The sequence below is a fragment of the Trichophyton verrucosum genome, assembly GCF_000151505.1.
Source record: "Trichophyton verrucosum HKI 0517 chromosome Unknown contig00222_1.f1.exp, whole genome shotgun sequence".
Classification (NCBI taxonomy): domain Eukaryota; kingdom Fungi; phylum Ascomycota; class Eurotiomycetes; order Onygenales; family Arthrodermataceae; genus Trichophyton; species Trichophyton verrucosum.
Window position 1 is genome coordinate 79190 of NW_003315503.1, and position 14002 is coordinate 93191.

Consider the following 14002-nt stretch of genomic DNA (forward strand, 5'->3'; position numbering starts at 1 on the left):
GGCTTTCTCCTTGCAAGCCCTGCTTCCCCATCGCCCGCTGGGCCACTCAGCGTGAAGGTGATTACTTTCCCGCCTCTCCGACTTGATGGTTGCGAAGGTGAGACAAGCCGCAAGGTTTGGCCAACTTATCAGTTTAACTGACGACTCCCAAGGTTGTGGTTCTGGCCGTGGCAGTTGGCGATGGTTGTTGATATTGTTAACTGTTATTATTATTAATATACAGAGAGGCAGCTTCATTCTTCATAGACGGACAGTACAGAGAGAAAACGGGAACATTCCAACCCGCCATAAAAGAGTCAACGATCCCCCAGCGAGCAGCCAAACCAGTAACTAACAGGGGGGTTTAACCAGGCAGATCATGCGCCCCCCTCGCGCTTCGCGTACTCCTCTTCCATGCGCTCTTCGTACAGTCGATCAACCTCCTCCTGCGTCATCACGCCGGGCACTCTACCCGACGCTGTGGGCGGGACATTCGTGGTCGTTTCGGCAGTGGCGGTCATGGTGATAGTGGTATTTGGCGTTGATAAGGGGTCGTTCATGTTGCTTTTGCCGTTGGGGCCCACGGTGGATTTGTCCTTTTTCTTGGATTCTGGACCCAGTGGCACAGGCATCTTTGCTGCTTGTGTTCTGTCTGTTTGCACGATTTGCGTCTTCTGTAGTTTTGGAGGTAGCTTTCTGGTCCCTGTTCCTGGCCGTGTCTTGTTTTTGGCTCCGACGGGACTCTTATATAGAGATGAGTCGAGTTGGTGGCGAGTTAGGCAGACACGTCGCCACTTGATCGATGTTCGTTCCTGACCTGGCTATGATGTAATAGTTTATTTAGGAGTGAGTTACATACATGTGAGATCCTGTCGATTGACTCGGGTGATATAGACAGGGGAGAAAGTTTAGGGCTCTCTCTGTATGGGGTGTAGATATCTACATATGCTGAAAAACATGGGGTCGTCTTCTTCAACCTCCTGCCTAGAGCAAGATGCGGCCGTAGCCAGATCGATGAAAACAGTAGTATTCACGTAGAGTGACAGAGCCAAAGAATGTGCCTCTCAATGACCCGAAGGCCATTGAACAAGACGAGTCCACCGCGACGTGCAATGCAGGGTCTCTTCTGTGGAGAGTCGCCTTTGTGAGCGCGATCCCCGAAACAAGGTAAGTATGAAGAAGAGAAGAAGAGAAAGAAAAAAAAACTTGCAAAAGGCGAGCGAGGCCGGCGGCGTTTTTATAGTCGCGGCGGCCGGCGCTAAAGCTAAGCGAGAAACGGAAAAGACGACCTGATTGGACAGCCAACATTGCTTAGTCAGCTGTGATATCAAGCGGCCGCTGAGCCGCTGCAAAGATCCATGGAGAAGGGGAGGAAAGACGTGGGAAGGTGGACGTTGAATTCGTTGGTATCATTGTCATTCTTTACGTGCTAGCTTTTGGGAGATAGGCTCCCTGATAACGCAGATAAAACACAGTAAGCCCGCATGGCAAAGTCAAGAGTAGATGGTGGTGGTTGTTTAACTACCAAAAATCCCTTAGTCATGGGCTCTATCCTGGACTGAGATATCGACTGCTTTCTCGTTGGCGAGTCGCTTCTCCTGCTCGTTCTTATGACCTTTGTTTTCCACTGGCTCGCCCTTGCTGCTTCCAGCACTCTTCTTCCCTTTGCTCCGCGCCGTGCCTGCAGAGACAGGGGCCATTTGAACCCACCAGGAGACAGCCGCTGCGCGTTCATTGCAGAACGGGAAGTCCTTGGAGTCATCCTGAGCCCACCGTTTAAACACGGCATCGTTCATCTGGGAGGTGTGTGCCATTACTTCTTGGGTTGGGGCTGGTGGTGTTTTCTGCGCAGGCTCATGCGGAATCTCTGGCTGCGTAGCCGCCGGTGTTGCTGGGTCCGCCGTTGCTTTCTTGTATATGCTGTGGCCTGGGAGAGGGGCAGGTGCACAGAGGGTTTCCCATGGTCTTATCTTAAGCCAGTTATCGGTGCGGTGGAGGATTTCCATCCAGTCGGAGCGGGAGGGAGATCGGGGAGCCAGGAAGATGGGGTACCCGTCACAGATGCGTGCGACTCGAGCTACCATATGAGCGTGGCGGACGAACTCCTTTTCAGGTGTCTGAAGGATGGAATGACATATCAATATGGAGTGGAGGGCGTCCGTAAGCAGCGGGTGGTAAGTCACGGCTTCATGACAGACGTCCGAGCTTCGGACTTGCTGGCCAGCAGTACCTTGGTTGGACACGGTTAATGCATCTGATTCTTCGGGGTAAGGTGGGAGGTCTGCAGGAGGCGTGGATGAGAAGAGGTCTGACACAGGATAAATCTTGTAGAGAGTAGCAAAAGTGCCGTCTTGTAATTTAGACGGGGTAGGTCCTGGGGTATATTTGATCAGAGAAAGGAAGGTAAGATAGTCGCGAAGGGCCCGTCGCGCATTCGACTTGACCATCTTCCGCTCCTCCAGCCAGCGTCTATGTGCCTGTCTGTCTTTTGGGTCACCACCGTTCTCTTTCACTTCCAGAGTGTCATCATCGCCAATTGTCGGTCCCTGCGACTCCTTGGTCTTCTCATAAGCAGTCAACGCCTCGTGGATATGTTGACACGAAATACTCAAGTAAACTCCAGCCCTATGGAAGAGCAGTTGAGCCTCCAATCCATGTGGCTGGTCGTTTTCATCTATCTTCTGGTTGAACCGTGATGGCATCATTTTTCGTCGACTGCTTTCAGTCACCACTTCAATGTCCTTTCTGGTGTCTTCATGTTGTCTGCCACAAGCACGACAAGCAGCAAGTCCCTCTGTGAGGTCTCTCGCTGCGCCTAAGAGGTCGTCCTTCAGCATTTTTGCCACAGCTCTAGTTCTGTAGGTAGCCCCGTCCAACTGACGCATAGCAATGATATCATCCAGCGGCCGCAGACTTGTGCATTGCACCAGAGAACGAGATGGGATCTTTTCATGGAAAAAATGGACGTATTTCGCGTCACAGTCATTCTCGTTCCGTTGTAGAACCAACTTTGCAACTTCTTCGAGTGCGGATGCAGACTGCATCGTGGCAACACTAGCTGCAATCTCATCAAGCGCATATGCCTTGGATAGCTTCTGGGTGGCATGTTCCCGCATACGGTGCCGTCGTTCCCGACTCAATTTCATTGTACCGTCTCCTCGACTCCCTCGCACACCCGAACCCCCCATGGGTCCCCCTCCATTGCCACCCAGAAGACCGTATCCCGAGCTATATGAAGAGTTCCCCAGCGAAGATATTGTTCCATTCGCTGCACGTACAGCGAGATCTGTGGCTTCTTCGATCAGCCGACGGATCTTGATGAGGTCGAAGAAGACCGCCGGGTCGATGGGCTGTGGCTGCGGAGAGGCATAGTTGCTGTATGCCAGGCTTTCAAGTATCTCGGGAGGCAACTGGAGCCATGGGCCATGAAAGGACGATATATACCTCCAGTGTCTGCTCAATCAACCAAGACAAACAGTTAGCATCAGCATTGAATACGCTCGACAAGATGAATTGACAGGGATCGTTTCAGGTACAAGAACTAGCCAGTTAACTAACTAGTTATCTTGCGAAAATAAATTCTTCTCATAGCTTCTACCCCAAGCTATATCTAGCTATCGAGCTTCTCCACAGTCATCGGAAAAGTAGAGTAAAGAGAAAATAGTTATAAAAGAGGCAAATACGAAATGATTACTCACTTGTTGCGACAGATAATGAGAGCAGAAGTCGACGGCTCTGCGGGCGGTGGTTTGATAGCTTTAGGCACAGACGAAGATCCTTGTGGCTTTTGCTCCTGGTGGCCGGGAGAAGCAGAAACGCTGACCGTGGACGAAGCAGGAGAAGCGCCGCCCGGAGGACTGTCTTTCTTTCTCTCGCCGGCTTTCTTCTTCCTAGTCATCGCGGCGGTTCATGGGAGCTCCAGTCCTACCTTTTTACTTCTGGGAGCGCTTCTGGTGTATCCTGGATAGTTAATTTTGATACTTCCAGAATGTTTAATGACGGAGGGAAAAAAAAATAACTAGCGTCGACGGAAGTTAAGTTAACTTGTTAAAAAAAAAAAAAGACGACTGGTTCAGCTGAATATTAATAAGAGAGGCCTTCTACTAGGCCAAGAACACAGGGCTTTGCAGTTTGCCCTTTATCTGGAAACTGTGCTTGAATATTATTTATGCAACCTGCCGGCATTTTTCCCCCATACTCGTGGGCTTGTATTTACTTTGACTGAGGTGAAAAGGGGAGAAAAGGTACATGAAATGATGCCGAAGTCACTCTAAATTTAAGCTTAAATTGTCATGATCCTTAAAATCGACTTATTCACACGGATCTGGTAATATATCTTGTTCTATCTTACTCAGTGCTCATGGTGAGGCTTCCGGCAGCCTTTTCGGAGGGCCGACGACAAGGGAAACATAGGGCCAGGTATATGAAAGCTTGGACGAGGAAATAAACCAAATTATAACTACGTATTCAATGGGTATCCATGATATTTATTACCCGACCATAACTCCCCGGTTATGCTCGTAGCATTTTGCACATATAAAGAAAACAACCGCTCCAATATGCCATCAATGTTTCAAGAGTCGGCGCTAAGTGCAAGACAGGCATCAACTGCAAGACCAACCCTTTACGACGAAGAATGATTAGTTTGGTGGGCTAAAGCAAAGCGTTGTAGAGAAAGGTGGCACTTACCGTCCTTCTTTCATGGTGACAACATCGTCGATCAAATCTCTATCTAAATTCGGGAACATACCAGCGAGTGTCCTGTAATGCATGAAATCAGTATATATCCTCAATTTATTTTCGTTTACATTGTGCTTCGAAAAGGCACGTACTCGACGACATCGTTGTGCTCCGCTTGCTGGATACGACGAGCCTCCGCGGACTCGGCACTTGCTTGACGGGCCGCAGCCTCCTGCGCTTCAAAGCGGGTAGCTAGAGATGGTGATTTTCCATCACGACCCCTGGATCCCTCCTGGTTTCTCCACGAATCACTGTCCGGGCGCTGCCCATTGTATGGCACATTCTCAGAAGTCGCTGAACTCTGTTGATTGAAAGGGGATCGTTCTCTAGAATGATCTGTATCATCAGAGAATATACGACCAATTGTCGTCAGTGGCTTCTGGATGGTTCGTAGCAATCCGGCAACTGGGGTGTTATCGTCGGAAACAGGAGAGTAGGGGGGCGAGTGCTCATTCTGCCGCGAGTTCGAGTGTCCTTCAAAAGAGGGCCGTGATGCTGTTTCTCGTGCTCTGCTAGCAGGTAGCTTTTCGGGTACGGATGGTGGTTCCTCGTGGTCTGGATTACGCTCTGCTATGGCAGAAACGGCTGCTTCTACATTTCGCTCGAATTCCTCATCGCTGACAGTTAAGGATGTCCTATCCAAGCTTTCTATGAACTGGATGGCTCCAGACTATCCTCCAGTCAGTAAACAGAGTAGTTTTGGGGGTAGTGGTAAATGAAACATACAAGAGAAGACAAATAATATCCTGCCTCACCGCTCAGCTTTTCTTGGTTGCGGAACCGCAGAATATACTGTACGTTGGACACTAGATGTTCAGGATTCGCCTTGAGAACCACATATATCAATAGAGGTATGAATGAGTCGGCCGAGGTATCGCTGTTCTTTGCATGGCGTAACAGTCCTGTTTATATTTTAATTAGGCCATGGTCTCATCTTCAAGGTGGTGGGATATATGAATACCGAAGATAACTTTGCAGCAATTCAAAATGCATATTACTTTATCCCGCGGCGCTCGGTAGCCCTTTATCTTCAATAGCTCTAAGCTAGGTTAGAATGAGGGATCTATCAATCGGTCAAGTGTAAAATACCTTGTTGCGCCAAAAGCAGAAAACGACGGCCGTTTGGGCCAACGGGCGGGATATCAAGATGTTCTTCGCGAACCCAACTATATATCCGAACTTTCTGAGCCAGAATCTCATCACGCTCAACGTCTTCCTGGTGCTGGCCACGTCTACCGGGATGATGCATCCTCTCTATTTCCTTTCTCCTCCCCCGGCTTCTACTTCGCGAGGGGGCTGCCGGTGGTGGAATGGTTGGGGAAAATGTTTGGGTATAAAGTCTGTTCATAACAAGCTTCTCCATTCCCTCTTTGGCGTTATCAAACTCAACGTCAGATACACCCTTCCATACCTCACATTGGGCCATTTTGTTAGTGATGAATGCTAAGAAATCACTTATTATCTTCACTTGTTCGTGAACCATCCACTGACGCTTTCCAAATTCATTCAAGAATGAGCGTAGAAATTTGGCTACTGGATCAGCAGTCCGATGTCGCAGTTGTTCCAGGAAGCGATGGAAGTCAAATGGCTGTTCTGTTTCTGGCTCTGGTGGTGGAGGAACCGTTGACGCTGGCGTTGATGGGTTGTGGTGAGTATCAGGCTTTTCCACAGCTACCATTTTCCCTGCGCTGGTCAGGGATGGGGACTTAGGTGGTACAGCGGGAGGAGACATTGCTTGACAGCTGCTGCCGGTGCTTGTTAAATTTGATGCAGCTTGGGTATCTGCCGATTCATCGTTTTGTTTTACAGGCTGCTGTTCTAAACTTGAATTCCGAGGAGGGAAGTGTCCCTGGCCGGTCCGAAACTGGTCAGCTAACTCTAGTCTTGGAGACATGATCTCTTCCTGGCGGAGGCTGCTGGTCTCATCCGAAAATTGATCCATGATTGTCTGTATCTCCGACTGAGAATCTTCGCTCTTCCTCTCCTCACTCTCGGCTTTGGGTTGACAACTGTCGTCGAGTAAGTCATCCTGAGGAACTTCAGGTAGGTCCTTATCCGCTGGCGGTCGTGAAACCTGCGGAGTTTTAGGGGTGGGATCGATATAAGGCTCGTCTTTTTTAGGGGGGAGAGGCGGCTGGCCACCTGCTACGTCCACATGAAGCAGTTGGCCAGGATTCCTGCGCTTGGACTGAATAGACAGCTGCTGCTGTGGCTGTGACGAGGATTGTCCGTCATTTTCAGCGGGTGAAGAGGGTTCTTCATCTATATTCGAAGCTTCAACCGTGTCCTCCTTTTGTTGAGGGGAATCAGCCACACCTGCAACAGTCTCGTCAACCTTCGATTCAGCATTGCTGCTCACGTTCTTTGCAGTTGTATCATTTCGAGATTCCTCGCTTTCTCCTACTTGCACAGACGTCTCCCCAGCGACGTCTGAGGGGGGGACCTGGATTTCTGGAGGAGACATAAGCTCGACATGAGCTGTGCGAAGTAGTGTATATACGGCTGTCGAAACGTTGCTGGGGGGTGGGAGGCTGTTGAATCAGCCTACCGTGATCATCGTGGGGGAACTCGTATCGTATAATGTGTTCTGGTTGAAATGATGCCTCGCACACAAACACTGCCTCTCTAACACACACAAAACACTTGCTTCTTTATATATGGGCTGTCAAACCTCGATAAAATTAAGTACAAGCTAGGTGGTCAGGATGTCGATAGGTTCCAGAAAGGCCATGGCCCGCCCGATGAGGTCGGGCCAGAAAAAGTGGCGGATCATTGTTTTACCGAGGCTCCGATGCGGCCCCGGCGTTTCGGAGGTGCTAAAGGTCATTTCACTTCAACAACCTCAACAACACTCAACCTTGCCTTCGACATGATGTGAGAAGAGGAGATTTCGCGATGTGTGGCATTTTCTTCTCGCTGAGCAATGAGAAGCACTGTTATCCGAGCCAATTGACGGAGAAGCTTATCCAGCACAGAGGTCCAGACAGCTACCAGACAGTGTGTGTTCGTGTTAACCAGACGGCAGCCTACCTAACTTTCGCGTCTTCTGTACTTGGACTTCGAGGAGGCTCTATTCAGAAGCAGCCGCTGGTAGATGATAACCAATCGGTCCTCTGCTGGAATGGCGAGATATGGAAGTTTGCAGACCGCGCGCTAGATGGAAATGACACCTACGCTATTTTTCAGTCTTTCATGGATGCGGTGAAGCCTCGCAACGGTGAAGGAGCTGAGAATACATTAGAGAAACTATGTACTGCGGTTAACAACATCTCAGGCCCCTTTTCGTTTGTGTTTTATGACAGTTGCTCGTGCCGGATATTCTATGGAAGAGATTACCTTGGTCGACGGTCCTTGCTCCATGGGTGGAGTAGTGATGGGAACTTTCGAATATCCAGTATTCGGGATGGAAACATATCGGACTACTTTGAAGAAGTAGATACTACTCGAATTCATGTCATTGATCTGACTAGCCCGCCCGAACAGGAGAACACGGAAGCCAATGCTGGAACACCCACATGCCCGGTCAAGACTTTTGTTATCCCATGGTCCCCTGATCCGACGTTGAGTCTTGTGAGAATACTAATAACCAGCCCTTGTTTTTAAACCAGATGTAATGTACGATTCACAGCTAACACATTTAGAAACGGCCTATCCCTGCTATGGATACATCTCTCCCGGAGAGGGGCTCTGCGTCTCCCCTAGCCATTGACTCCCTATGTATAGAAATTCTACAAGAAAAACTACTGGAGTCGCTTAGACTACGATTATTGACGGTACCGGACATTTTAACCTCAACGGAAACTAAAGTTGCCATCCTTTTCTCTGGTGGCCTCGATTGCACCTTGGTTGCGAGACTAGCACATGATGTATTGCCTATGAAAGCGCCAATAGACCTTCTTAATGTGGCGTTTGAGAATCCGCGGGTAGTGGCCGCAGCTACCAAAGGCTCGATCTCTGGAACTTCATCAACTTCCGTGTATGATGATTGCCCCGATCGCAGGACTGGCCTATCGTCGTTTCAGGAATTAAAAAAGGTCTGTCCTGGCCGGGAATGGCGGTTCGTCCGCATTGATGTTCCGTATACCGAAACCATGGAACATCGACCACGGGTCAAACATTTGATGGCACCACACAATACAGAGATGGACCTCTCCATTGCCTGTGCTCTCTACTTTGCTTCAAGAGGCAAAGGTATGCACCACTCCGAGTATAGCAACGGGGAAACAGGAATCAACTATACCACACCTGCTCGTGTCCTTTTATCGGGTTTAGGCGCAGATGAAGTGTTTGCTGGATACAGTCGTCATGCCATCGCTTTCTCACGACATGGGTTTCGTGGCCTAATAGACGAGGTCCAGCTTGACGTTGGCAGGTTAGGCAAGCGGAACCTAGGCCGTGATGATCGCGTAATATCTCATTGGGGCAAAGAAGCACGATATCCATATTTGGATGAAGACTTTTTGACATGGGCACTTTCTCGGCCTATATGGGAGAAATGCGGATTTGGGTGCGAGAAAGTTAAGATAGAGCAAGAGCCAGACGTGGAAGATGGCAAGAAAGCCTTGCGTCTAGTTGCGTGGAAACTAGGCATGAAGGATGTAGCCATGGAGAAGAAGAGAGCAATACAGTTTGGATCTCGGACAGCAAAAATGGAGAGTGGAAGAAGCAGAGGTACACAAATCCTTGAGTGATCAGCACATTTCCGCCCAAGCCCCATTTCCCTCATCCCAACGTATATATCTATCCCCGTCAGTCCCGTGGCAGCCATGATGACACGACAGATACTTCTGAATTCTTCTCCATCTAATCACGTCTTGGCTCAACATCATGCTCTTTCCGCTCATTTTACCGTTTGGCCTTCTTTAAAAACGCTCCTTTCATTCTTTCTGCTAAACAATAAATCTTCTTATTCAAATCCAGCATGGTGCTCATGACACTCCCTATTCCGGTAGAGCGAGGGCGTGGGCACCTTGTGGGTCAGGATAGGGGATGTGCAGCAGTTTTTCTGGTTGGATGCGCTCGAAGAATAAATAGTGCGAACGGAGAAAGGATGTGCTGAGTTGGACAGAAGACGGAGTGAGAGCTGAAGAAATTAAGGCAAGTCTGAGCTGCATGCAGAAACGCCCCTGTTAACCAGTACTCTTCTGTTGGTGTGTTCTACATATCCTTGGCCAATATTCTGTTGCGAGTGATTCCACCGATTCCTTACTTGCTGAAATACGCCTATGAATGAATGAATCTGCACTATGGTACCAGGCATAATCTAGGTCTGCGCACCGTTTTTCAACTTATTTATACCAGAACCAAATATTCACGTCAAGGAACATGTTCGGTTCAACCACATTCATACTCCTAAGACGACACCTTTATCCATTAGTTAATAGCGTAGATCGTCTACCTAATTTACAAGATACTTGGAGTCCCTCTACAGTTTGGACTTACCCCGTTGCTACATATACCAAGCTGCAGAGGGACGTATGGAGTACGTTGTGTCAAGACAAGGAGAGCTGTAGTTCATATTTTTCAATGCAGCAATGCAGACGGCATACATGAGCGTGAAATCGTCTACAGTGCCGAACGCGGTAAGAGAAATACACCAACGAAACGCATATTTGAAGACTTGCGTTCGATTTCACTGTGTATACATTCACCGAGCTAGAGCTGAGCATGACAGGTTCATCTCCAGAGGATTGGGTCAACTGCAATATTGCAGACAGGGCGCAGTATTTACAGACATAGCCTTACACATATAGAGTGCGTCATTTGGAATTGTCAAGAATGAATAGCAACTGAATTAGATTTTTTTTTTTTGGTTAAGAATACTATCCTATTCAGAAAAAGCACATTGGTTAAGAATAAATCTAGACCACTACCAGCCCCGAAGGCGAGGGTCGATAAACGCATCGACAGAACAACACGTGTGAAGGACAAGTAGACATCAGCGTAGGAATGGAAAAGAACCATGGATTAGAGGGCTGGTGTCCATCGGAAGAGAAAGAGAAATAGAAAAGCCACGAGTCAATCCTAGCGCAAAACATACCAACACGGGCTGGGCTGAGAAGCAAAAAGAGGAGACATCAGACGGCAGGGAAAGAGAAAGCTGAGAGCAGAATGGAGTACATCAGTGACGGTGAGCAGTGAGAGGGATGTAAAAGCCTGAACATAGAACAAGAGGAACAGATAACGATGAAACTGAAACTTTTCTCCAACGCCGTCTGGGCGGAGGGAGTTGGTTACCCGACGAGTCTCTGATAATGAATGCTTTTTTTTTTTTTTTTTTTTCAGACTGTAGTAGATTCGGAGACTCGCCGGGTAACCGATCATAAGTAGGAGAACAGACAACACTACACAACATGTGTAATTGTTGGGTCGGCCCGTGGGCCTCCGCAAACAACGCCTTTGTTCTTGACGAGACTCTGATGCGGAGGCCCATCGGGTAACAGAGTGTTGAGAATAAAGTCACTGACTTGGACGAGTAAAAGTCACATTCTCAGGATTAGCTTCCGGTGTGCCCAGCAACACCTTTCCAGTGCTCGGCCTCTTGTTTGGCTTGCTCCAGTTCGGCTTCAAGCTCTTCAATACGACGCTCAAGTGACTCCTGGAGTTCCACCTTCCGCTGGCGAGATTTTCTGGCTGCCTCGGTGTTCTTAGCTCGCTTGACTGCGACAGGATCGGAAGGATCAACCTCAATTGGTGGCAAAGGGTGCTTTTCACGAGTTCGCTTAGTGACCCCGGACACCGATGAAGGGCGGCTGGATGACGAGCGAGAACTCAAGCGAGGTGATGGCGTTGGAAAAGAGCGAGATTTAACAGCAGGTGAAGACGAAGCAGTGGTAGAAATCCTTTCTTGCTGGACAGTTCGATGAGCCGGTGGCTGAGTCAGAACAGGCGCCGAAAGCTTTGGGGTTTCATCGAGAGTGGTCAGCGGGTCTCCGGGGAAGAGCGACTCCCAGCCATCATGGTCAGCAGAGAGATCGTCCGCAGTGCTGAAGAGTGGCGAGGTGTCGTGGCTGAAGGTGCCGGGGGACTCGAAGGATGGAGTGCTGAGATCGGTCATGCAGGTGGAAGGCGGGCACGAAGAGTCCAAGAGAAGTTCTTGGGGAGAAACAGTCAGGGGAGGAGCGTCTGCAAGGGCAAGTGGCTGGCTGCCGTTCAAGGCCAACGAGTCACTGCCCTGCATTTCGTAGGTATCGGACAAGTCAAAATAGTCTATAGTAGTAGCGAGAGAGGGATTAGTGTTGGTCAAAATCGAAGAAGTAGCGACCGACGTACCCTCCATTGCGGCGTTCTTGATCTGATCTTGCAAATGGACTGGAGTTTTCTTTCCCAAATCCGCGAACAAGGGTACAGGAGGACGCAAGCTTTGGCTGGCTAGGCGAGATGAAGAAGTGTTTACACTAGGCGAGTAGAAGACCGGTTGCGGGGCTGAGATACAGGTACGACTGCTGCTGGTAGGCAAAGCAGAGGCTGCAGAACCAGATCTAGGGGTATTCTGGATACTCTGACGCGAAACCAGACGAGAGCTCTTGGGAGCTGACCAGCTGCTGGGTTGTGCTGCAAGCGGCTGAGGAGTCGGGAAGAGCTGAAAGTCTTGCTGCAGGGAGGCAGGGAGACTGTTGTAACTGTATTGCGGTTGCTGTGGACGATTGTTTGTAGCCAAAGGCTGTCTGGACTGTGGTTGGGAAAGCCATGATGGGCGTTGGTTATCCGTGGTGAACGACGTAAAGTCGAACTGGGGAATGGTGGTGGAGGAAGAGAACGCGGGGTTTGCACGAGACAAATCAGAAGATGCGTTCAGAGGTCCGGAAGGAGGCTCTGAAGGGGGTGAAGAAGTTGATGGTGAAGTGGTATAATCGTGGGAATCCAACGTGGTTGTTGTCTCTTGGTGGGAGAGACCGAGCGAGCTGGAGCCTGCGTCTAGAAGGCCATCTTGTAGCCTTGAGAAGAGAAAGTCGAAGTCAGGGAATGCTTGTATGGTTGCGTCTGGCGTTTGTCTGAGGCCTCGATGCCGGGTATCTCGCCGTCTATCTTCTTTTTCTGTGTTTATGTGTATGTTTTTTTTTTTGTGTGCGTGAAGAGGATGAAGATGAGAGAAAGGGAAAAAAAGACGAAGCAAAAGACGACGACGAAGCGAGTTTTTAAATAAAAAAAAAAAAGGGCGCGCGAGTGGCAGTAAAATCCCACCGCCTTCCCGATCGAGCGACCCGACTCTGCGCTAAACCGAGAGCGGCAGAAAGTGGGGCTGCAGCTATGAGTCACTGCACTTCCGCACTCTGATTGGTCAATGGCAACCTTAACCACTCTGTCTTAGTCATCAGAAAGGACGACCGCGCGGGACGAGGAAAAGTCGCAGCGAGACGCGGGAAGATGGAGGAGACAGCAGAGGCGCCAGCGAGGACGACGAGGCCAGCAGCAGCGCGAGGGAGAGGGTGGAAGGCGGCCGTGGGCGGTGGTGGGCGCAGCTGAAACCGATAGTTCGCTTCTGGCGTGGATGCGAACCCTTGCAGAAGAAACGAGATGCGGCTCAACGCCGCCTCAGCCTGCGCACTCCAGCGCTGGAACACGAAGCCAGGCAGCCATCCTTCGCCGCTTTTGCCGGATCACTCGGCCTGTCGCTGCCAATCCCCCCTCTTGTTTAGCTTGCAGCCTCGAGACAGACGCTTGTCTCTCTCCTTTCCGCTGAATATCTTTTGCTCACCCCATTCTCCGTCCATGTTTTACTTGCTTGCGTTTTCTCTCTGGCGTTTCTCTCTTCCACGGTGTGGTCACTGCGCTGCTAGGTAAGGTACCTATTTCCTTTTTCGGAAGAACGCGGAGATGCGGCCATGTGACGGACGCCAAGCTTCCCAAGGTTATCTCGGGCCGTATGCTGACTAAGAGGAACATCAGGTCCGACGGAATCTTTCATTCCTCAGACGACGCCCCAACGCGTCCTCTGTATGCTTAATCGTAAGCGGATGTTGCAGAAATAAAGGTTATATATTATTAATTAACAGTCCCTTAATGCTTCGTTTTACGAGTTAACTATAAATAACATCTCGTTTTGCGAGTGATCTCCAGGCCGTTCCCGCGGTCCTATCGACATTTTGTACTCCGTATCAATCTATTCTTAAGATTAGTATGTTGGAACGGTGAATGGTTGCATGTGCTACTCCGTATAGAGAATGATGGCGTCTTTGACAATTGGGTGTATCCTTATATCCATGCCAGCAGCAGTTACTTCGAAGTATATAGAATGCAAGAAGCGATATACTGCTTTCTCTTTGATCAGTGTTATGGTGCA

At 49.5% G+C, this 14002-nt stretch overlaps 4 protein-coding genes across 4 annotated transcripts; 1 reads left to right on the top strand and 3 right to left on the bottom strand.

Annotated features, from left to right (window-relative positions):
* Window positions 1-1514: 1514 nt before the first annotated feature.
* On the bottom strand, window positions 1515-3877 carry TRV_02605 (uncharacterized protein; the record flags this gene model as incomplete). Its single annotated transcript, XM_003023225.1, has 3 exons — window positions 1515-3354; window positions 3538-3573; window positions 3678-3877. The coding sequence occupies 3 exons, from the start codon at window positions 3875-3877 to the stop codon at window positions 1515-1517; spliced, it is 2076 nt and encodes a 691-aa protein (XP_003023271.1).
* A 787-nt stretch (window positions 3878-4664) lies between these two features.
* TRV_02606 (uncharacterized protein) lies at window positions 4665-7183 on the bottom strand (the record flags this gene model as incomplete). Its single annotated transcript, XM_003023226.1, has 4 exons — window positions 4665-4740; window positions 4812-5389; window positions 5446-5621; window positions 5809-7183. The coding sequence occupies 4 exons, from the start codon at window positions 7181-7183 to the stop codon at window positions 4665-4667; spliced, it is 2205 nt and encodes a 734-aa protein (XP_003023272.1).
* A 431-nt stretch (window positions 7184-7614) lies between these two features.
* On the top strand, window positions 7615-9410 carry TRV_02607 (uncharacterized protein; the record flags this gene model as incomplete). The annotated part of the gene is made up of 2 exons (XM_003023227.1): window positions 7615-8289; window positions 8361-9410. 2 exons carry the CDS (start codon window positions 7615-7617, stop codon window positions 9408-9410), a joined length of 1725 nt encoding a protein of 574 aa, XP_003023273.1.
* Window positions 9411-11215: 1805 nt separating this feature from the next.
* TRV_02608 (bZIP transcription factor CpcA) lies at window positions 11216-13433 on the bottom strand (the record flags this gene model as incomplete). Its single annotated transcript, XM_003023228.1, has 3 exons — window positions 11216-12929; window positions 13021-13300; window positions 13379-13433. The coding sequence occupies 3 exons, from the start codon at window positions 13431-13433 to the stop codon at window positions 11216-11218; spliced, it is 2049 nt and encodes a 682-aa protein (XP_003023274.1).
* Window positions 13434-14002: the final 569 nt, after the last annotated feature.